Raw genomic sequence first — 16,463 nt, 5'->3', positions numbered from 1 at the left:
ACACATGCTTCACACACATAGGAAATTGGTCTTACCTTCACTTTGGCGTTGTGCATGCTAACGTTACTTTAGCCGGTGCTGTTCATCCAAAGCCCCAAACTTCGCCCCAAACGTCCAAAGCAATTTGGCATTGAATATGAGTAGCCGCGAGGATTTGTGTTTCGTGAGGCTCCTTAGTCCTTAGTAAATTGTTAAGTCGTAAAATCCCATGCGAATGGTCTTCCACACATTCTCGCCGGTTGCAAACAAGACACAGGGGAAACAACGAATATTTTCTGCAGTGTTGTACCACTCACTTTGAAATGATGGGGTAGTTATTCTGACCGGTCACCTGAGTAGCAAACCCTTCAGCTCTGTCGGTCCTCCATTCTTTATCACATATTTTCCCCTTGGAAATCCAACTTTGAGAATGCTCTTAGTTTCGTTATGAAATCCACTTGTAGCAGTCAAAGTGACCAAGCTAGCCAACAACACCGACTGACTGACTGAACTTCAGATTCGCTATGACGTAACTGTCCAGCAAGACTCAACACCAGAAGGAGTCTGCGGCCAGGCTACTGCTCGCCTCACCATTGTATCTTTCAGTGGGCGTTATGCCAAAGCGTCCAGAGTAAAGAAATGATAATCACACGTAGAAAATATTTAAAAAATATCAGGAAATGAGGGCACACCGTACATACTTCTATTAAGTGTATAAAAACGTTTAATACAATATTACCAGGTTGCATTCACAGAACGAGCAACATGGCGCATGCGCACAAGCTTGTTAACGAGGGATTGCGCAATCCGGGGTGAGGCCAGTTCAGAGTTGCCCCAAATTCAGTGTATTCGGAGCAATTTGACATGAAATGGGCAAATATTACGATTTTGGCCACGGAAATGATTGAAAATGAGTGAAACTGTTTAAATACTGCTCAAATGGTAGTTATGGTGCAGATGCTCGAAAACAATAGCTGTTATTTTTACTATTATTCACATTAACTGCATCTCATCATTCTCATCTGGAGCTGGTGAGGCCGTGCCTCCCCTGCCGTATTGGAGTGCACGTGCCTGGTGCATGCGTGTGTGCATGCATGTGTGTGTGTGTGTGTGTGTGTGTGTGTGTGTGTGTGTGTGTGTGTGTGTGTGTGTGTGTGTGTGCTGTGATGGAATGCAGGAAATGCCCTGGAGGTCTTTGACCATGAAGCGTAACAACAACCCAAGACATGCACAGCAGTAAACATATGGATCTCTCAGTGTGTGTGTGTGTGTGTGTGTGTGTGTGTGTGTGTGTGTGTGTGTGTGTGTGTGTGTGTGTGTGTGTGTGTGTGTGTGTGTGTGTGTGTGATCTTGCCACTCTAAATCATTCATAATATTTACCGAGCCAACACTCTTCAAGAAGAGAGCCAGGACACGGACACACACACACAACACACACACACACAACACACACACACACACACACACAGTATGTATATCCTTGTGCTCACTGGACTGTATGTAATGAGTTTTGACATAACACACATGAACACACACACACACACACACACACACACACACACACACACACACACACACACACACACACACACACACACACACACACACACACACACACACACACACACACACATACACACCATCTCAAACATGCCAAGCATGTATACACTCGCATTCACATGCACAAACATGTACACCGAGATCCATATGTTCACATGTTTATTCCAAGTTGTTGTTTTTATACACATGAATACAAACACAAACACACACACACACACACACACACACACACACACACACACACACACACACACACACACACACACACACACACACACACACACACACACACACACACACACACACACACACACACACACGCACGCACACACTACATACACAAACATGTGCACACACTGCAATTCTGCCTCTGCTCTTTCACATTTTGTCTGTAAAAAGTGTCACAGAGCTGTATCTATGCTATATCAAGTCATTACATAAGGAATATAGGCCTATTTGTCATTAACCTCCATTGACACCTTAGCACAGAGCCTATAACCTTACTCTCACCAAAATTGTAATGGCTGTTACATTGTCATATTACTACTCCATTCCTTCTTCCCTCCTGTCCTCCATTCCTCCTGGTTTATTATTGGTGACGGCTGTTTATTGGGCACTTCAAATGTATATCATTTAGCCATAGCCAATCGTGTCAGTCCTATTCAAACAAACTGCAGTTGTCGCCTTTCCACCCCTCCCCGCTCTCTCATTGGAGACAGACAGAGATCATGATCTGGTCCGTTCGCAGATGGTAGTCTCCATGCTGTCTTTCAGATAGGAATGGTTGTGCCAAGCAGCATGGGATTCCCCATGCTAAGGGGCTACCATGCTGCACTGTATTAATGCATCATACCATATACAGGTATGGGCATATGTCATTACGCAACCATGCCCTGTCTTTTACTCCCAAACTCCCATTTCCTGTGGTCTCTCTATTGTCGAATCTGATAAAGAAAGACACAAAGGACTCAAAACTATCTTTGAAAAATAAGGACTCTCGCAGCAAAAAAACAGAACCTAACCTCTCTCTCTCTCTCTCTGTTCTCCTACAGGTCTACTTCCTGGGTCCTGATTGCAAGGGGGAGTATCCGTGTGCGTGCCTGAGTGTAAAGGATGCTGCCGGTCTTCACACTGTTCACTCCTCCGCCACCAGAGGGCCTCCAGGAGCCCACTCTCTCATTACCCATCATGCTTAGCGGCCCAGTGCCCAGCCGCCGCCTCCGCAGCCAATCACGGCCAGAGGTGGTCGAGTCCTAATTCCTGCATCCTAAATCCTGCACCCTAAGTCGTAGACATTAAATACGAAACATCAAGTGCCCAACCATTGCCACACAAGATGGTCGCATCCTAGGTCATAAATCCTGTACTGACTGTACCTACCCTCAAAGATTTCAGATGGTCTGGTCCCAAGTTCTAGACACCCAGAAGATAATCCTTAGTCCTGCATCCTAAGTGATAACTCCTAACCATAGCTATGCTCAACAGTCTCCACCTACACTCGTCCTAATTCCTGTGTCCTAATTCCTCAACCCTAAACATTATAACACCTCTGAGACCTAGACTAGGGCTCTGGGACGGCCACATAGCCTCCAATGGCAGCGTCCTATGTTCTAAATACTAGGTCCTAAGCACTAGCCACTGAACCTTTGCTTGACTGCAGCATAACCAACCTCAGATGGCTATGTTCTAAATGTTAAGCCCTACACCCTAAGTCCTGCACCGTCCCCCTGTCTCCTAGACCACCGTCTTCACTGGCGTTCCACGGCCTAAGTCCTCAGCACTAAACCTTACCAGCCATTAAATGACCTGGATGGTTGTTTCCTAAGCACTCCTAAGCACCTAAACCCTGGATCCCTAACTTGAAAAGCTTTTAGACAGTCCAGGGAGGGTAGACAGCACTATGAATTGACACCATACAAGGACACAGACGAGGCACTGTAGTCTCCAAGACCCTAACATTATTAGAAAGTCCACAAAGGTGCCACGATGACATACAATTTGACATAGAACATGACATGATATGCCTACACAAGGGCACTGAGAAGGTACAGGGTCAAAAAGGGTCAAAAAGGCACTTCACACACAAGGAGGTATTAGAAATACAGACATCAGAGAGACACACAACAGATATCAGAGAGAGCATCAACCAAACATACAAGGGAACTGAAACACACCTTGAGCCTGTGACTGTCACTACAATGATTCTGATAGGTTTGGAAGCTCAGTCCCTGGAAGGCTACTCAAATAAGTCTTGCTTAGAGGGTCAATCCATGTTGCCAGGACCACACGCTTAGAAGGCAAGTCAAAATACTAACGGTGACACACTTAGAAGTTCTGTCCATGTAGCTAATACTATATATAAGGCCAGTCCACGTGGTGAAGGCTACAAAATGCTACGCACTCCAAGGACTTGGCTGTTCAAGTTGAGATAAGTGAATTATGACTCTCCCAACATATTGCATATACACAAGAAACAGGCAAGTGACATCATAGACCACAACCAGCCAATCACTGACCAAGCAGACACTAAGCCCCGCCCTGGAGTGACCTCTAGCAGCAACATGATTGGCTCATTTCTCCCTACACACAGCGGAGCGGAGAGGAAGTGAGTGAATAGACCACACCCGCTCTGCTAAGCTCCTCCCTTCAGAGTGAGTGACTGACAGGTGTGGGTTGCCATGGAGACCTCAGTAACGCCAGCGGACATGTCACTCCCGGCAGCAAGAACAACAACAACAGCAACAAAGACACGGACTATGGTGCTGTCAAATACATTAGCTCGGACTACGCTAGCACGGACTATGGTTACCAAGACAACGGTATCCAAGACTACGGCATGGGCAGGAAGTAAAGCAGGAAGTAAAGGAGGAAGTAAAGCAGGAAGTAGACGAGGCTTGATGAGCTGGTGGGCGGCGGCTGGGGTGGCGGCGGTCGTCATGGTGTTATCGTGGACGCCGGTTGCTAATGGAGACTGCTGGTTGATCGAGGGGGAGAAGGGCTTCGTATGGCTGGCCATCTGCAGCCAGAACCAGCCGCCATTTGAAGCCATACCACATCATATCAACAGGTAACAAACACACACACACACACACACTCTTTGTTGCATGATTCTGGAGGGTCGAGGGTTTCCATGTATGTACACAAATGAATGGTTACAAATGGATGCCTGGACATTATCCTTCAGCATTATAGCCTAGCGCACCATCCTACGTACTTCCGCCAAGAGACTTGGCACCGCACTACGTCTGGTACCTTTTCTGTGGAGCGATATTGAGCGGCAGGATTTGGCCGGTGTTCTGACAAACGGTTCTACGTTGTAATTTCATCCTATGGTAGGATGTTCTGTCAGACATGTCTGTTAAATGGTCCTACATCGCCAAAGATAGATGTCAGACATGTTTGTCCAACAACTTATCCTGATTTTTCCGAAAATGTCCTTCCTGCTTCCTGCAATCGCGTCCAATCAAACAACCTCCAGACCATGAATACGAAATGAAATGGTAGTATAATGGGATGGTCAGGACCAGCAAAAACAGCCCCAAACAATGAAACTCCCACCATTTTGACATGGCATTTTTTTGATCAAACGCAATGTTCATTTTACACCAGATATTACAGGATGCTATCCTTTCAAAAAGTTCAACTTTTGTTTCATCTGTCCACAGAATCTTTTCTCAGAAGCTTTTAATGCATTGTCAATATGTTTTTAGCAAATTTGAGACAAGCCTTGATGCTCTCTTTGTCAGAGTGGCTTTGGCCATGGAACTCTGACCTGTCTCTTTCTAATGGTTGAGTCATGAACACATCCATTTTCTGAGGTAATGAACAATTCCAGTTCTGTGTTCCTTTCTGAACTCTTGGATCCACCGTCACTCTCTTCTTGGGGTAATTTTAGTGTAGGTTATCAACTCTATAGAAATGTTCACCACTACATCACGCTTTCTCCATTGGTGGAAAATGGCTCTCGCCATGGTTTTCAGATGTCCAAATGATTTTGAAATAGCTTTGTAACCTTTTACAGTCAGAGACATGTAAATATTTTTTTATTATAATTTACTCCTGAATGTTGATGGATCACAGATACCTCCTCACTTAACAAGGGGGCAATTACTTTTTCAAACAGGCTTATGCAGATTTGGATGGCATTTTTCTCTGAACAAATGAAATAATCACAGAAAAACTGCATGTTATGTTTACTTGGGTTATCTTTGTTTACTGTTAACATTTGTTTGGTGATATGAAAAGTTTAAGTGTGACAAATGTGCAAAAAAGTAAAACATCAATAAGGCTCGCGGTATGCTTGCTGGAGGATACGTGAGGGCGTGCACGATTCGTTCGGCGATTGCAAGAAAGACTGCACAGTTCCATACGAGTGCTTCTGGGGAAAACGACGATGGCGACAACTTTTCAAGACCGTCTCGAGTTTGTCCAAAATTACAAACATTCGATTTGTGATTCCCCGTTGCACTTTGACAAAGGAGCGTTCAAATGTAGAAGTAGCAGTATCGTCTCCTTGCCCGGGGAGTCCTTATTTTGTTTTGTTTACAGTCTGTGTTTCTTCTTTTGAAGCAAGCATGTGCAGTCGGTTTCTCGCGCTGACTTGCGTAATTTGCGGCTCGCAGCAAGCATGCTGAGGGCCTTAGGAGGCACAACACACAGCACTGTATCTCTTTAAAATATTCCAGCATATTCAATATAATTTCAGCACCATTGTGGAATTCCACAATGCACAGCGTGCTGTACACCTCTTTGTGCCGACACATACACACACACACACACGCACACACTTATTTATCTTTAAAAAAATATATGAATTCTCTTTTTATGTATTTCTTTTCAGCACCATCGTAGACCTGAGGCTGAATGAGAATAAGATTCGTAGTGTGCTGTACGCATCTCTGAGTCGCTTCTCCAACCTGACCTACCTCAACCTCACCAAGAACGACATCGCATACGTAGAGGACGGGGCATTCTCTGCTCTATTCAACCTGCAGGTAACATACACAAACATATACACATTACACATATACCGTACAGACACACACGCACACGCACACGCACGCACACACACACACACACACACACACACACACACACACACACACACACACACACACACACACACACACACACACACACACACACAGAAACTCTCTGATATTACCAGTGGCTCCCTGATGGACATCTCCCAGATATGAGTTTTTGGAACACACTTATCTCTCCTCCTCCTCCTCCTCTTCTCTCCTCTTCACTTCCTATTGAGAATTCCTCACCTCACTTTACATGGGGGACGTGCTGCGGGGGCTGGGGAAACTGCAGTACCTCTACTATAAAGTCTGTGCGTGTGTGTGTGTGTGTGTGTCTCTGTGTGTGTGTGTGTGTGTGTGTGTGTGTGTGTGTGTGTGTGTGTGTGTGTGTGTGTGTGTGTGTCTCTGTGTGTGTGTTTGTGGGTTTGTGTGTGTGTGTGTGTGTGTGTGTGTGTGTGTGTGTGTGTGTGTGTGTGTGTGTGTGTGTGTGTGTGTGTGTGTGTGTGTGTGTGTGTGTCTATAGGTCCTCCAGATGGGCTTCAACCGGCTGCGTAACCTGACGGAGGGCATGCTGCGTGGCCTTGGGAAGCTGCAGTATCTCTACCTGCAGGCCAACCTCATCGAGTCCGTCAGCAGCAATGCATTCTGGGAGTGCCAGGACCTGGAGAACGTTGATCTCTCTATGAACCGCATACAGGTAAGACACGCCTCCCCACACACCTGGACATCCAGTACAGGTGCACCACACCATCATACCAGTAGGTACATTCTGCATTCCATTCTTTTAGGTTCTTGATGGTTCCACTTCCACGTTCCATATTCGCCCAAAACTGATGTGTGAGATCAACTCCAGTGCATTATAAACTAATGAACTAACGTACTAAAGCGAACATGAACTAATGAACTAACGTACTAAAGCTAATAATACTTTGTTTCTTTACCTCCTCCTTTAGGTTCTTGGTGGTTCCACGTTCTAGAATCCAAGCTGACGATCTTATGCATGTACATTAATAAACTAATTAAAATAATATGTTTCTTCTTTACTTTGGTTCTTTAGGTTCTCGATGGCTCCACGTTCCAGAATCTCCCCAAGTTGACGACATGTGAGATCTACTCCAACCCGTTTGGCTGCACGTGTGAGCTTCTCGGTTTCCTGCGGTGGCTCGCCGCGTTTCCCAACCGCACGCGCGAGCGAATGAGCTGCGATTCGCCGCCCGGTTTCCAAGGCTACAGCCTGCTGTCGACCAATCCCAACATGCCCACGTACCGCAACGCGTTCCACGCGCTCAAGACCGTCTGCACCGACGACCCTCGCCGGCCGAACATACACCTGCTAGCCACAGGGGAGGTGGGCGTGTGCCTGTGTGTTTGCGTAAATATTGGCTATTCTGTTTACAATGACCTGTTGAGGTTGACTTCCTGTCTTCCTGTGTGGTGTGTGTGTGTGTCTGTGTCTGTGTCTGTGTCTGTGTCTGTGTCTGTGTGTTTCAGGTGGGAAGTCCAAGGGGCGGGCCGATGGGAGGTGGTCCTGGCCAATCGCGTTGTGGCGTGCTGGAGGAGTGTGCCTCAGGCTCCGCCCCCACTCCGGACGAACCAATCAGCACGAGCCGTGGTGGTGTTGGGGTGTCAGGGGTGTCTGGGGGGTCCGGAGTGGGGTCCTCGGGTCCAGTGATGCGGCTAAAGGACCTTAGCACCACACTACAGGTACATGAATGACATGTAATGGCAACCGACCAATCCTTGACTAGCACCATGCTGTAGGTACATGACTGACTACAGTGTCAACCAATGGAGGAACTGACCTCTACACAGACCTGCCCTGAAAACAGTAGCTGACCAATGGTTGTTAGCCTTGTAGTTCAAGGACAAATGTAGGAAATCTATGTCTATGAAATTTGGGAATGTGACTGCAGATATCCACCGCGCTCAGAAGGAAGGCAGAGCTTCTATCAAATGAATGAGTATATAAAAATAGCTGTATTTTGTATTTTTCTCCATATTGTGTATTGATAGTTTGCAAGTGTCATGTATTGCATGTTTTTTGCATCCTGCATTCTGTGTCCATGCACATCCTTGACCTATTTTGTGTGTGCATGTGTGTGCGTGTACGTGTGCGTGTGTGTGTGTGCGTCTGCAGGGCCATACAGCTGTGGTGTCGGTGCACATCCCTGACCCCTACCGCAAACTTTACGTGCTGGTGCAATATAACAACAGCTTTTACACAGATATTCAGGTACATATTTTGCTACTGCTCCATCCTAATCTATTCTATTCTACATACACTGTAGACATACAGGTGGTGCACACATACTCTACTGTATTCTAATGTACTCTATTCTACACAGACATTCCAGTACACACTATTCTACTCTATTCTAATGTACTCTATTCTACACAGACATTCCAGTACACACTATTCTACTCTATTCTACTCTACCACTCTATTCTATTGTACTACTCTACTCTATTCAACTACTGTACAACTCTATTCTACTACTCTACTCTACGTCTACACAGACATACAGGTGCACACATACCTGTACTGCATTCTTCCCAGCTTCTACACAGAAATTCAGGTACTCTATTACTCTATTGTAATTACTGTACTCCACGACTACTTCGACATACAGGTACAGGTACATACTCTTTCCTACTCTACAACTCTACGTCTACACAGATATTCAGGTACACACATACTCTACTCTATACTACACTACTACTCTACTCTATTGTACTCTATTGTAGAACTCTACGTCTACACAGACATTCAGGTACACACATAATCTACTCTAATACTGCCGTTCCATTTCAGAACGCAGTATCTTGAAAATGGTCGAAAATGAGTTTAGACCGGAAAATTGTTTTTCTTGTGTTGGTCCAACCAAAGATTCTCTATTCTCTATGCATTTAAACCGTCTCTGCTCCAACTTTGTCCCGTTTCAGAAAAAAACGGGAAAAAAAGATTATAATGCGCTTTTTTGTTTTAAGAGGTTACGTCGAAATAGACAAGAATGTAGTTTATCACGCAATATGCCGCACTTCTCCATTGAAACCGTGTTTTTTGTGTAGACAGTAATCAGAACAGAACGCAGTATCTTGATTTTTCAGCTAAAAAGTTTTTTTTTTTCCTTGTGTGCATACATTTCCACCATAAAAATGTATTATATGAAAGTGTCATCACCACTTTACCTCCAACACAGTTGCGTGGCCAGAAAGGAAACGTTAAAGCCTTTTTTCTCAGTTTACCATTACGGAGAGATACTGCGTTCTGATATTGTAGGGCAGTATACTACTACCCTACTCTATTGTACTGTACTCTACTCTATTCTACAACTCTTCTACGTTTACACAGACATTCCGCTACAATATGCAATACAACAACAGACATACAGGTACACACATACTGTATTCTGCTTCTCTCTACAATATTCTACTCTACTCTTCTGTACTCTCCTACTCTACAGGGTTTGGTTCCACTCTGCTCTATTGTGCCGTTATACTGTACTATACTCTACTGTACTCCACTACTCTACTCTACTCTACTGTACTGTACTGTACTGTACTGTACTGTATATTCTACTACTCTATTCTACTACTACAACTCTACTGGACAAAGTACTCTATTCTACTATACTTTGCTTTATTCTACTCTACTACTCGACACTACTCTACTTCTCTATCCTATTACTATTTTACCCTACTCTTATCTGCTCTACTACTCTACTCCCCTCCATCCAACTGTACTCTACTACTCTACTCGCCTACCTACTGCAAGATCTAGGACTACTCTATACTACTCTACTCTACTCTAGCCTACTATCTTGTCTTCTATTGGACAGACGCTGAAGCTGCCTCGCGAGGAGCTGGAGTTGCCTCGCCTGCGTCCCCATACGGAGTACACGTACTGCGTGGTGTCTGTTCGTAACGCGTTGCGCTTCAACGAGACGTGCCTGTCGATCCCCACGGGGCCGCGGGCCGTACGCGAGCGCCTGCCCGGCGAGTCCAACGCCACCCACTACATCATGACGCTGCTGGGCACGCTCTTCGGGATGCTGCTGGCCCTCGGAGCCGCATGGCACTGCATGCGGAGGAAGAGGAGGGAGGAGGAGAGGAGCCGCAAGCTGTGTCAGATGAAGAGGAGCCTCGTGGAGCTACGATATGGTGGCCAGGTGGGGACATTAGTCATTGTTTTTAAATTTATACATTTATATTTAAAAATCAGTCAGATGAAGAGGATACTCGTAGAGATAAGATATCCCTCTGTCCAGGAAAGTGGTGGTAGTGGTGGTGATGGTCACCGGATGCCTCCTGCTATGGAAGCTTACCTCTTTATTCCTCTAACCTTCATCCCCCTCTACCTCTCTCTCTCTCTAACCCTCATCTCTCTCTCTCTCTCTCTCTCTCTCTCTCTCTCTCTCTCTCTCTCTCTCTCTCTCTCTCTAGGAGGGTGGTGGTGGTGGTGATGGTCATCGTATGGCCCCTGCTATGGAGGCCTACCAGCTGCAGCTTCAGGAGGTGGTGGATACCCCAGCCAGGGGCTCCACCTCTGGCGCCCCCAAGGGGAACTACATGGAGGTGCGAGTTACATACAGTTACAATTTACTATTACTATGAATGATATATTACACTAGCCAGGCTACGCCCTCCTAGTGATGCAACACCTTCGGCATTGCTACTAGTCAGGTCACGAGCAATGCAAATACTTTTTGAGCTCCGAAGAACTTGGGAAATCCACCTTAATTGTCGGGAACCAACTTTGAAAAGCTCCAACGGCCCTGGGTAAAGGCGGGTTCAAGGCAGTGACGTGGTTTAAGCAGAGACGCTCTATTGGGACTAAGAAAATGTTTGGTTTAAACTTTGGCACAGCCTTTTCTGGCCTCGACCTGTAGCAAACCAAGGGAGGCGGGTTAACCAGGCCATTTAGAAATTCATTATCTTCTTGGTCAGACCAGAATCTCGGTATGAGATTTGAAAGTAGAAGATAATCAGTATTTCACATTACAGATGAGGTGCAAGTTACATAACTGATATTACTATGACCAATTAGTGAATACATACGTTACTGCCACAGAGCTGATATTAATATTACTGAAAATGTACTTACATTACTTATATTACTATGGCCAATGATATATTGCACATGACATAGCTGATGGGGTGCGACTTACATAACTGGTATTACTATGATTGCTACAATGACCAATGATACATTACACATTATGGTACTATCACATGATGTTAATATTACTACAGATATTATATATTTATTTATTATATTATTACAGAGTATGTACTTCAAATACATTACTACTATTATTGTGACCAATTATGTATTACAATATTACACATTACTGCCATCATATCCGTGGGTTCGAGCTGTAACGGGTAAGGGGAGTGGGGCACGACACGAAGCGGAGGAAGTGGTTGGTTACCGCAGCAACACTACTGGGCGTGCACGCATTTGTTGCGCTGCCAAACACACATATGCTACAAAAACTCAGTGAGGTGAGATATGGCCCGTGTATACCAGGCGCTACCTACACGACCCAGGTAGCTGGGGTGGTTGAAGAAGTTTTGCCATAAATTCGCTTTATTCGCTCTGGGCGCGGCATTGACATGTTTGATTCAGCTAATCATATAACGGCTCTGTCTTGAAAGCCTGGGACATTCGTCGATATGAACGTTTCAATTGGCTATCGCTGAACTGCGTCATAGCGAATTCGCTTAAGATTAGCTTGAGTTTAATCGTCAAAATTCGATCTGGTCGCTCAAGAAGCTTCGCTCCATAGTAATGACCTCCGCCGCTCAGGTCGCGCAGGGCGCGCTTGGTGTACACGAAGCTATATACACATTAGGAATGAAATGCCTGTACTATCACAGTGATACCCTAACCAGAAACAGAGTGAAGATGTGCTCTTCTTGCAGACTCCCTACCCCAACTGCACCAGATTCTCATTATCAACTTAAAGACAATTGTATTATTAACTTAGTCGCGCATAGAATCTTCCTTTGGAATGTTGTGTGTTTACGCCAGATTTTCAATGGCTATCGGCCAATCACAATCAATAACCAAATCGCACAGTGTTAGATAATATATTTACCAAACAAACCCTTTCCTGTGTCCCCTGTTCAGGTACGTCGTGAGGAGCCCATCCCCCCGTCCCAGCTAAGCGACCCCGACCGCGACGAGGCCTGCGGAGGGGTGCTGGACGACTCCGATCACCATGGTGACGTGCCCCCGCCACAGGGTTCCGTGGCCGAGATCTGCACCATCGCCAAGGAGGTGGACAAGGTCAACCAAATCATCACTAACTGCATCGACGCACTCAAATCAGACTCCAGCTCATTTCAGGTACATATACAGGTACAACACATCTGAACACACCTCACCATACCTTACATACAGGTATACATGTCCACAGGGCTCTAAATTAACTTTTTCCACCACCAGCCAATTTGGCAGGTAGATTTTTTTTCTTACCAGTCAAACAGAAGATCAACAAGCCATTTTTTTTTTATCTCGCCAAAATAAACTATGCGTTATGGTTATTTGTTTGGTTATTTTTTTATTCAACTATTTCCACAACACAGATAAAGGATACAGGCCTACATAGACCTACTATTATATATGCTGTAGCCTACATGCTATATATTTTTCAACTTCTGTTTATTTTTTATTATTCAATCCATTTAATTAGTTTTTTCCTCCATTTCCACTGAAAACAGTGAATCACATGACATATGCCAGACCTTTAACACAGCACTACCAAATACAGCTAAAACTACAAACCCTCCCTCAAACCAAGCCTACAGTACATAACCTAAACCTCACACAAACACAGCATGCCATCAACATACTGGCAAATATGAAATATCATCGCCATGCACAGAGGAGAGGGAGCGGAGAAGAGAGGGAGAGAACACACACGCGCATGCACACATTGTGCAATAAAGTGTGATGTCTTGTGTGTTTATGTACAGAAGTAGCCTGCTAGACACCTTAATTTCCTCCAGGAGCTCCACGTGCAACAAAATGACAAGTAGCGATTAGGCTACGCCATGTCACGGAAATGTTCGCTTTCTTTTTTACTTCCATAGCGTCGGTAGTTTTTTTGTTAATGCTTTTTTTCCACGCACTCGCACATCTGTGCAAGGTCTGCCCTTCTCTCCGATGGAATGGGCTTTACGAACCAGCAACTCCATGCAATTTCGCCAGGACTTAGAAAATGTCACACTATTTCTGACTGACAGCTACGCTCATAAACTGACAGGCAGCTCTCCTCATCTGTCCTTGTCGCATTCGCTCCACCACACCACTCCATTTAACGTCTCTATTAGCCTACGTGCATTCACCGACACAGAACCTTTGCCGTAACCACTACCACATTCTTTATCACCCGTACAAAACATACAACGCAGAAGTAACCCGCGCTAGTCCTAATATGGAAACTGGTTTCAGCGCGAGCCGCGCGACTCTTTTAAAATCTCTCTGCTCTGCTTCAAACAAGCAGTGGCTCTGGTGCGCGCTGTGATGCAGTTAGCCAATAGGCGTGAGACTACGTAACTGTGATTAAATTACTAACCAATGGTTGTAGGCTAGTGTCCATGGGTAATGTAGGAAACCTTGCCGTCTTTGGGTTCTCAGAAGCAGCGGTTTAGACGTTCATAATTTATTCTAGTCGGGCACTACCAGCCAAATTGGCGCGTAGATCATTTTCTCTACTAGCAAAAATGAATATTCGCCCGCATTTGGCGTGTTTGCGGGTGTTAATTTAGAGCCCTGCATGTCCATATAGTCAATCAGAAGTCAACCAGGTCGTCACTAACTGCATTTCTACTGCATTTCTTCCTCCTTTCAGGTAGGAAACACCTGACCACACCTGTCCATGTATACACAATGCACCTGACCACAGCAGAAAATACTCAACTTCATCATAACAACATTGCTATGGCATTACCGAGAGCCTTAAGTAACAGATTAAGACATAGCCATTACATTTTTGGTGACAGTAAGGTTATAACATAGGCTCTGCGCTAAGGGTCAATGATAAAAACACTACAGCTCACCACATCTTCTCCCTCTTCCCCCCAGCCCCCGCCTCCCGGCCTGGTGTCCATGGCGATGAGTGAACACGGCGACCCCCAGCTGGTGATGTCATCATCGGCGGCGGCGGCGGCATCGGACCGGCGTTGTTCCCCGGGCGGCCGCAGCGTCGGCAGGGCTGAGGGGAGTGGCTTCCTGTCTCCAGCCTACAAGGGTCGTGGCCCTGGCTCGGCCCGACCCATCCTCCAGCGACATCACAGCGTGGAGGCCCCGCCCATGAAGCGAGGGTCCGCCTCCTCGGGAGGCTCCCTGCGCTCGCCGCGCTCCCTGCGCTCCGTCTCCGTGGTGACGCCGGCGGCGGTGATCCTGCGAGCGGAGGCAGAGAGAGAGAGGGAGAGGGAGAGAGACAGAGCCAGGCAGCAGCAGCATGTGGAGCATAGGCACTCCTACCACGGCGGTTTGGGGGCCCCCCACACCCCGACGATGGGCCCCCCGCGCTCCTCGCAGCTGCCCCTGGACGCCTCCCAGCAGAGGCCCCCCATCCTGGAGCCCCTGTCCCTCTCCTCCAGACCCTGCGACCTCTCCTACTCACAGCTCTCCCCAGATGACTTCCAGGTAGGAAACACACAGGTGCACCATGGGAAGTGGAGTTCTTATAGGGGCAGCCATCTTAGCTGGAGATTGGACTAGTTACTAGCTCTCTTACGCCTGATTTAGATGGGCGCTTCCAAAATGGTAGAAGCGTGGCGTTCCATTATTTTCCGTTGGGACGCGGCAGGGAGGCGAGAGGTGGTGACGTAGGGAAGCGAGGGTGGTGGGCGGTGGGCGAGCGAGGCGATAAAGTTGAGCTTGGCTGAAAAATGTAGCGGCACCACGAAGCGTTAACCAATGGGAGAGCTTTCAACGCCATGACGTCCCGTGCGTCACCAGCAGTACTGGGATATTCGAAAATGGAGGCATGTCAAATCTGCCGATCGTTTTTCACAGATGGTTTTAAAATAAATACACTTGGATTAAGGTGACCAATATATTCGCTCCTGTTTCATCATTTTTATTTGTACATACAGTGTTTGTGATTGAAGATAGACTGTTGTTTGACTACTTTATTTGCTAAGCTAAGTTAATTTGACCGGGAAACGATGCTACGTCAACACGCGAGGCGAGCGAGCAGGTTGAGAGCGAGTGGAATTTACGTACATGTATCACAGCCGTTGTGGTGCATTCCAGACCCAATCCAAACTAGTAGGACATCACACTTATCCTACCTCCATATATCCGCTCCCGTTCCTGGTAGTTGAAGTGGGAATTCTACAACTATAATGTTTCACGTCTAGAATATTTACTAATACGTTACCTCTCCTCTCCTGTTGCAGGAGTACCAGGACTACCCTGATGGGGGCAGTAGTGAGGCATCGAGTCCCGAGATCTCGTGCGGTGGCGCTCTGAGCCTGTGGGAGCGGTTCCGTCTGCACCGCAAGAGGCAGAGGCACCACGAGGGGGAGGAGTATCATGTGGCAGCCGGACATGCCCTCCGACGCAAGGTGCAGTTTGCACGCGACGAAGACCTGCACGACATATTGGACTACTGGAAAGGGGTGTCTGCACAGCAGAAGGCCTGATGAGGATACAGACAGACACACACACACACACACACACACACACACACACACACACACACACACACACACACACACACACACACACACACACACACACACACATATATATTACATAAACAGATACACGCGCACACACACACACAGGAAAATACCTGCATTACATGCTGGATGACTGGAAGGGCGTGTCCGCACAACAGAAGGCCTGATGGAGATACAGATGGATATACAGTACAC

At 46.4% G+C, this 16,463-nt stretch overlaps 1 protein-coding gene across 1 annotated transcript; it reads left to right on the top strand.

Moving 5' to 3' along the window:
- Window positions 1–4,436: 4,436 nt before the first annotated feature.
- On the top strand, window positions 4,437–16,229 carry elfn1b (extracellular leucine-rich repeat and fibronectin type III domain containing 1b). The gene is made up of 13 exons (XM_063210952.1): window positions 4,437–4,606; window positions 6,380–6,533; window positions 7,090–7,263; window positions 7,624–7,914; window positions 8,058–8,270; window positions 8,704–8,799; window positions 10,406–10,747; window positions 11,013–11,141; window positions 12,700–12,918; window positions 14,659–14,988; window positions 15,118–15,225; window positions 15,308–15,316; window positions 16,020–16,229. Exons 1-13 carry the CDS (start codon window positions 4,437–4,439, stop codon window positions 16,227–16,229), a joined length of 2,445 nt encoding a protein of 814 aa, XP_063067022.1.
- The last annotated feature ends 234 nt before the right edge of the window (window positions 16,230–16,463 follow it).

This window comes from Engraulis encrasicolus, chromosome 1 (genome assembly GCF_034702125.1).
Source record: "Engraulis encrasicolus isolate BLACKSEA-1 chromosome 1, IST_EnEncr_1.0, whole genome shotgun sequence".
NCBI lineage: Eukaryota > Metazoa > Chordata > Actinopteri > Clupeiformes > Engraulidae > Engraulis > Engraulis encrasicolus.
This window is presented reverse-complemented; position numbering and strand designations above follow the sequence as displayed.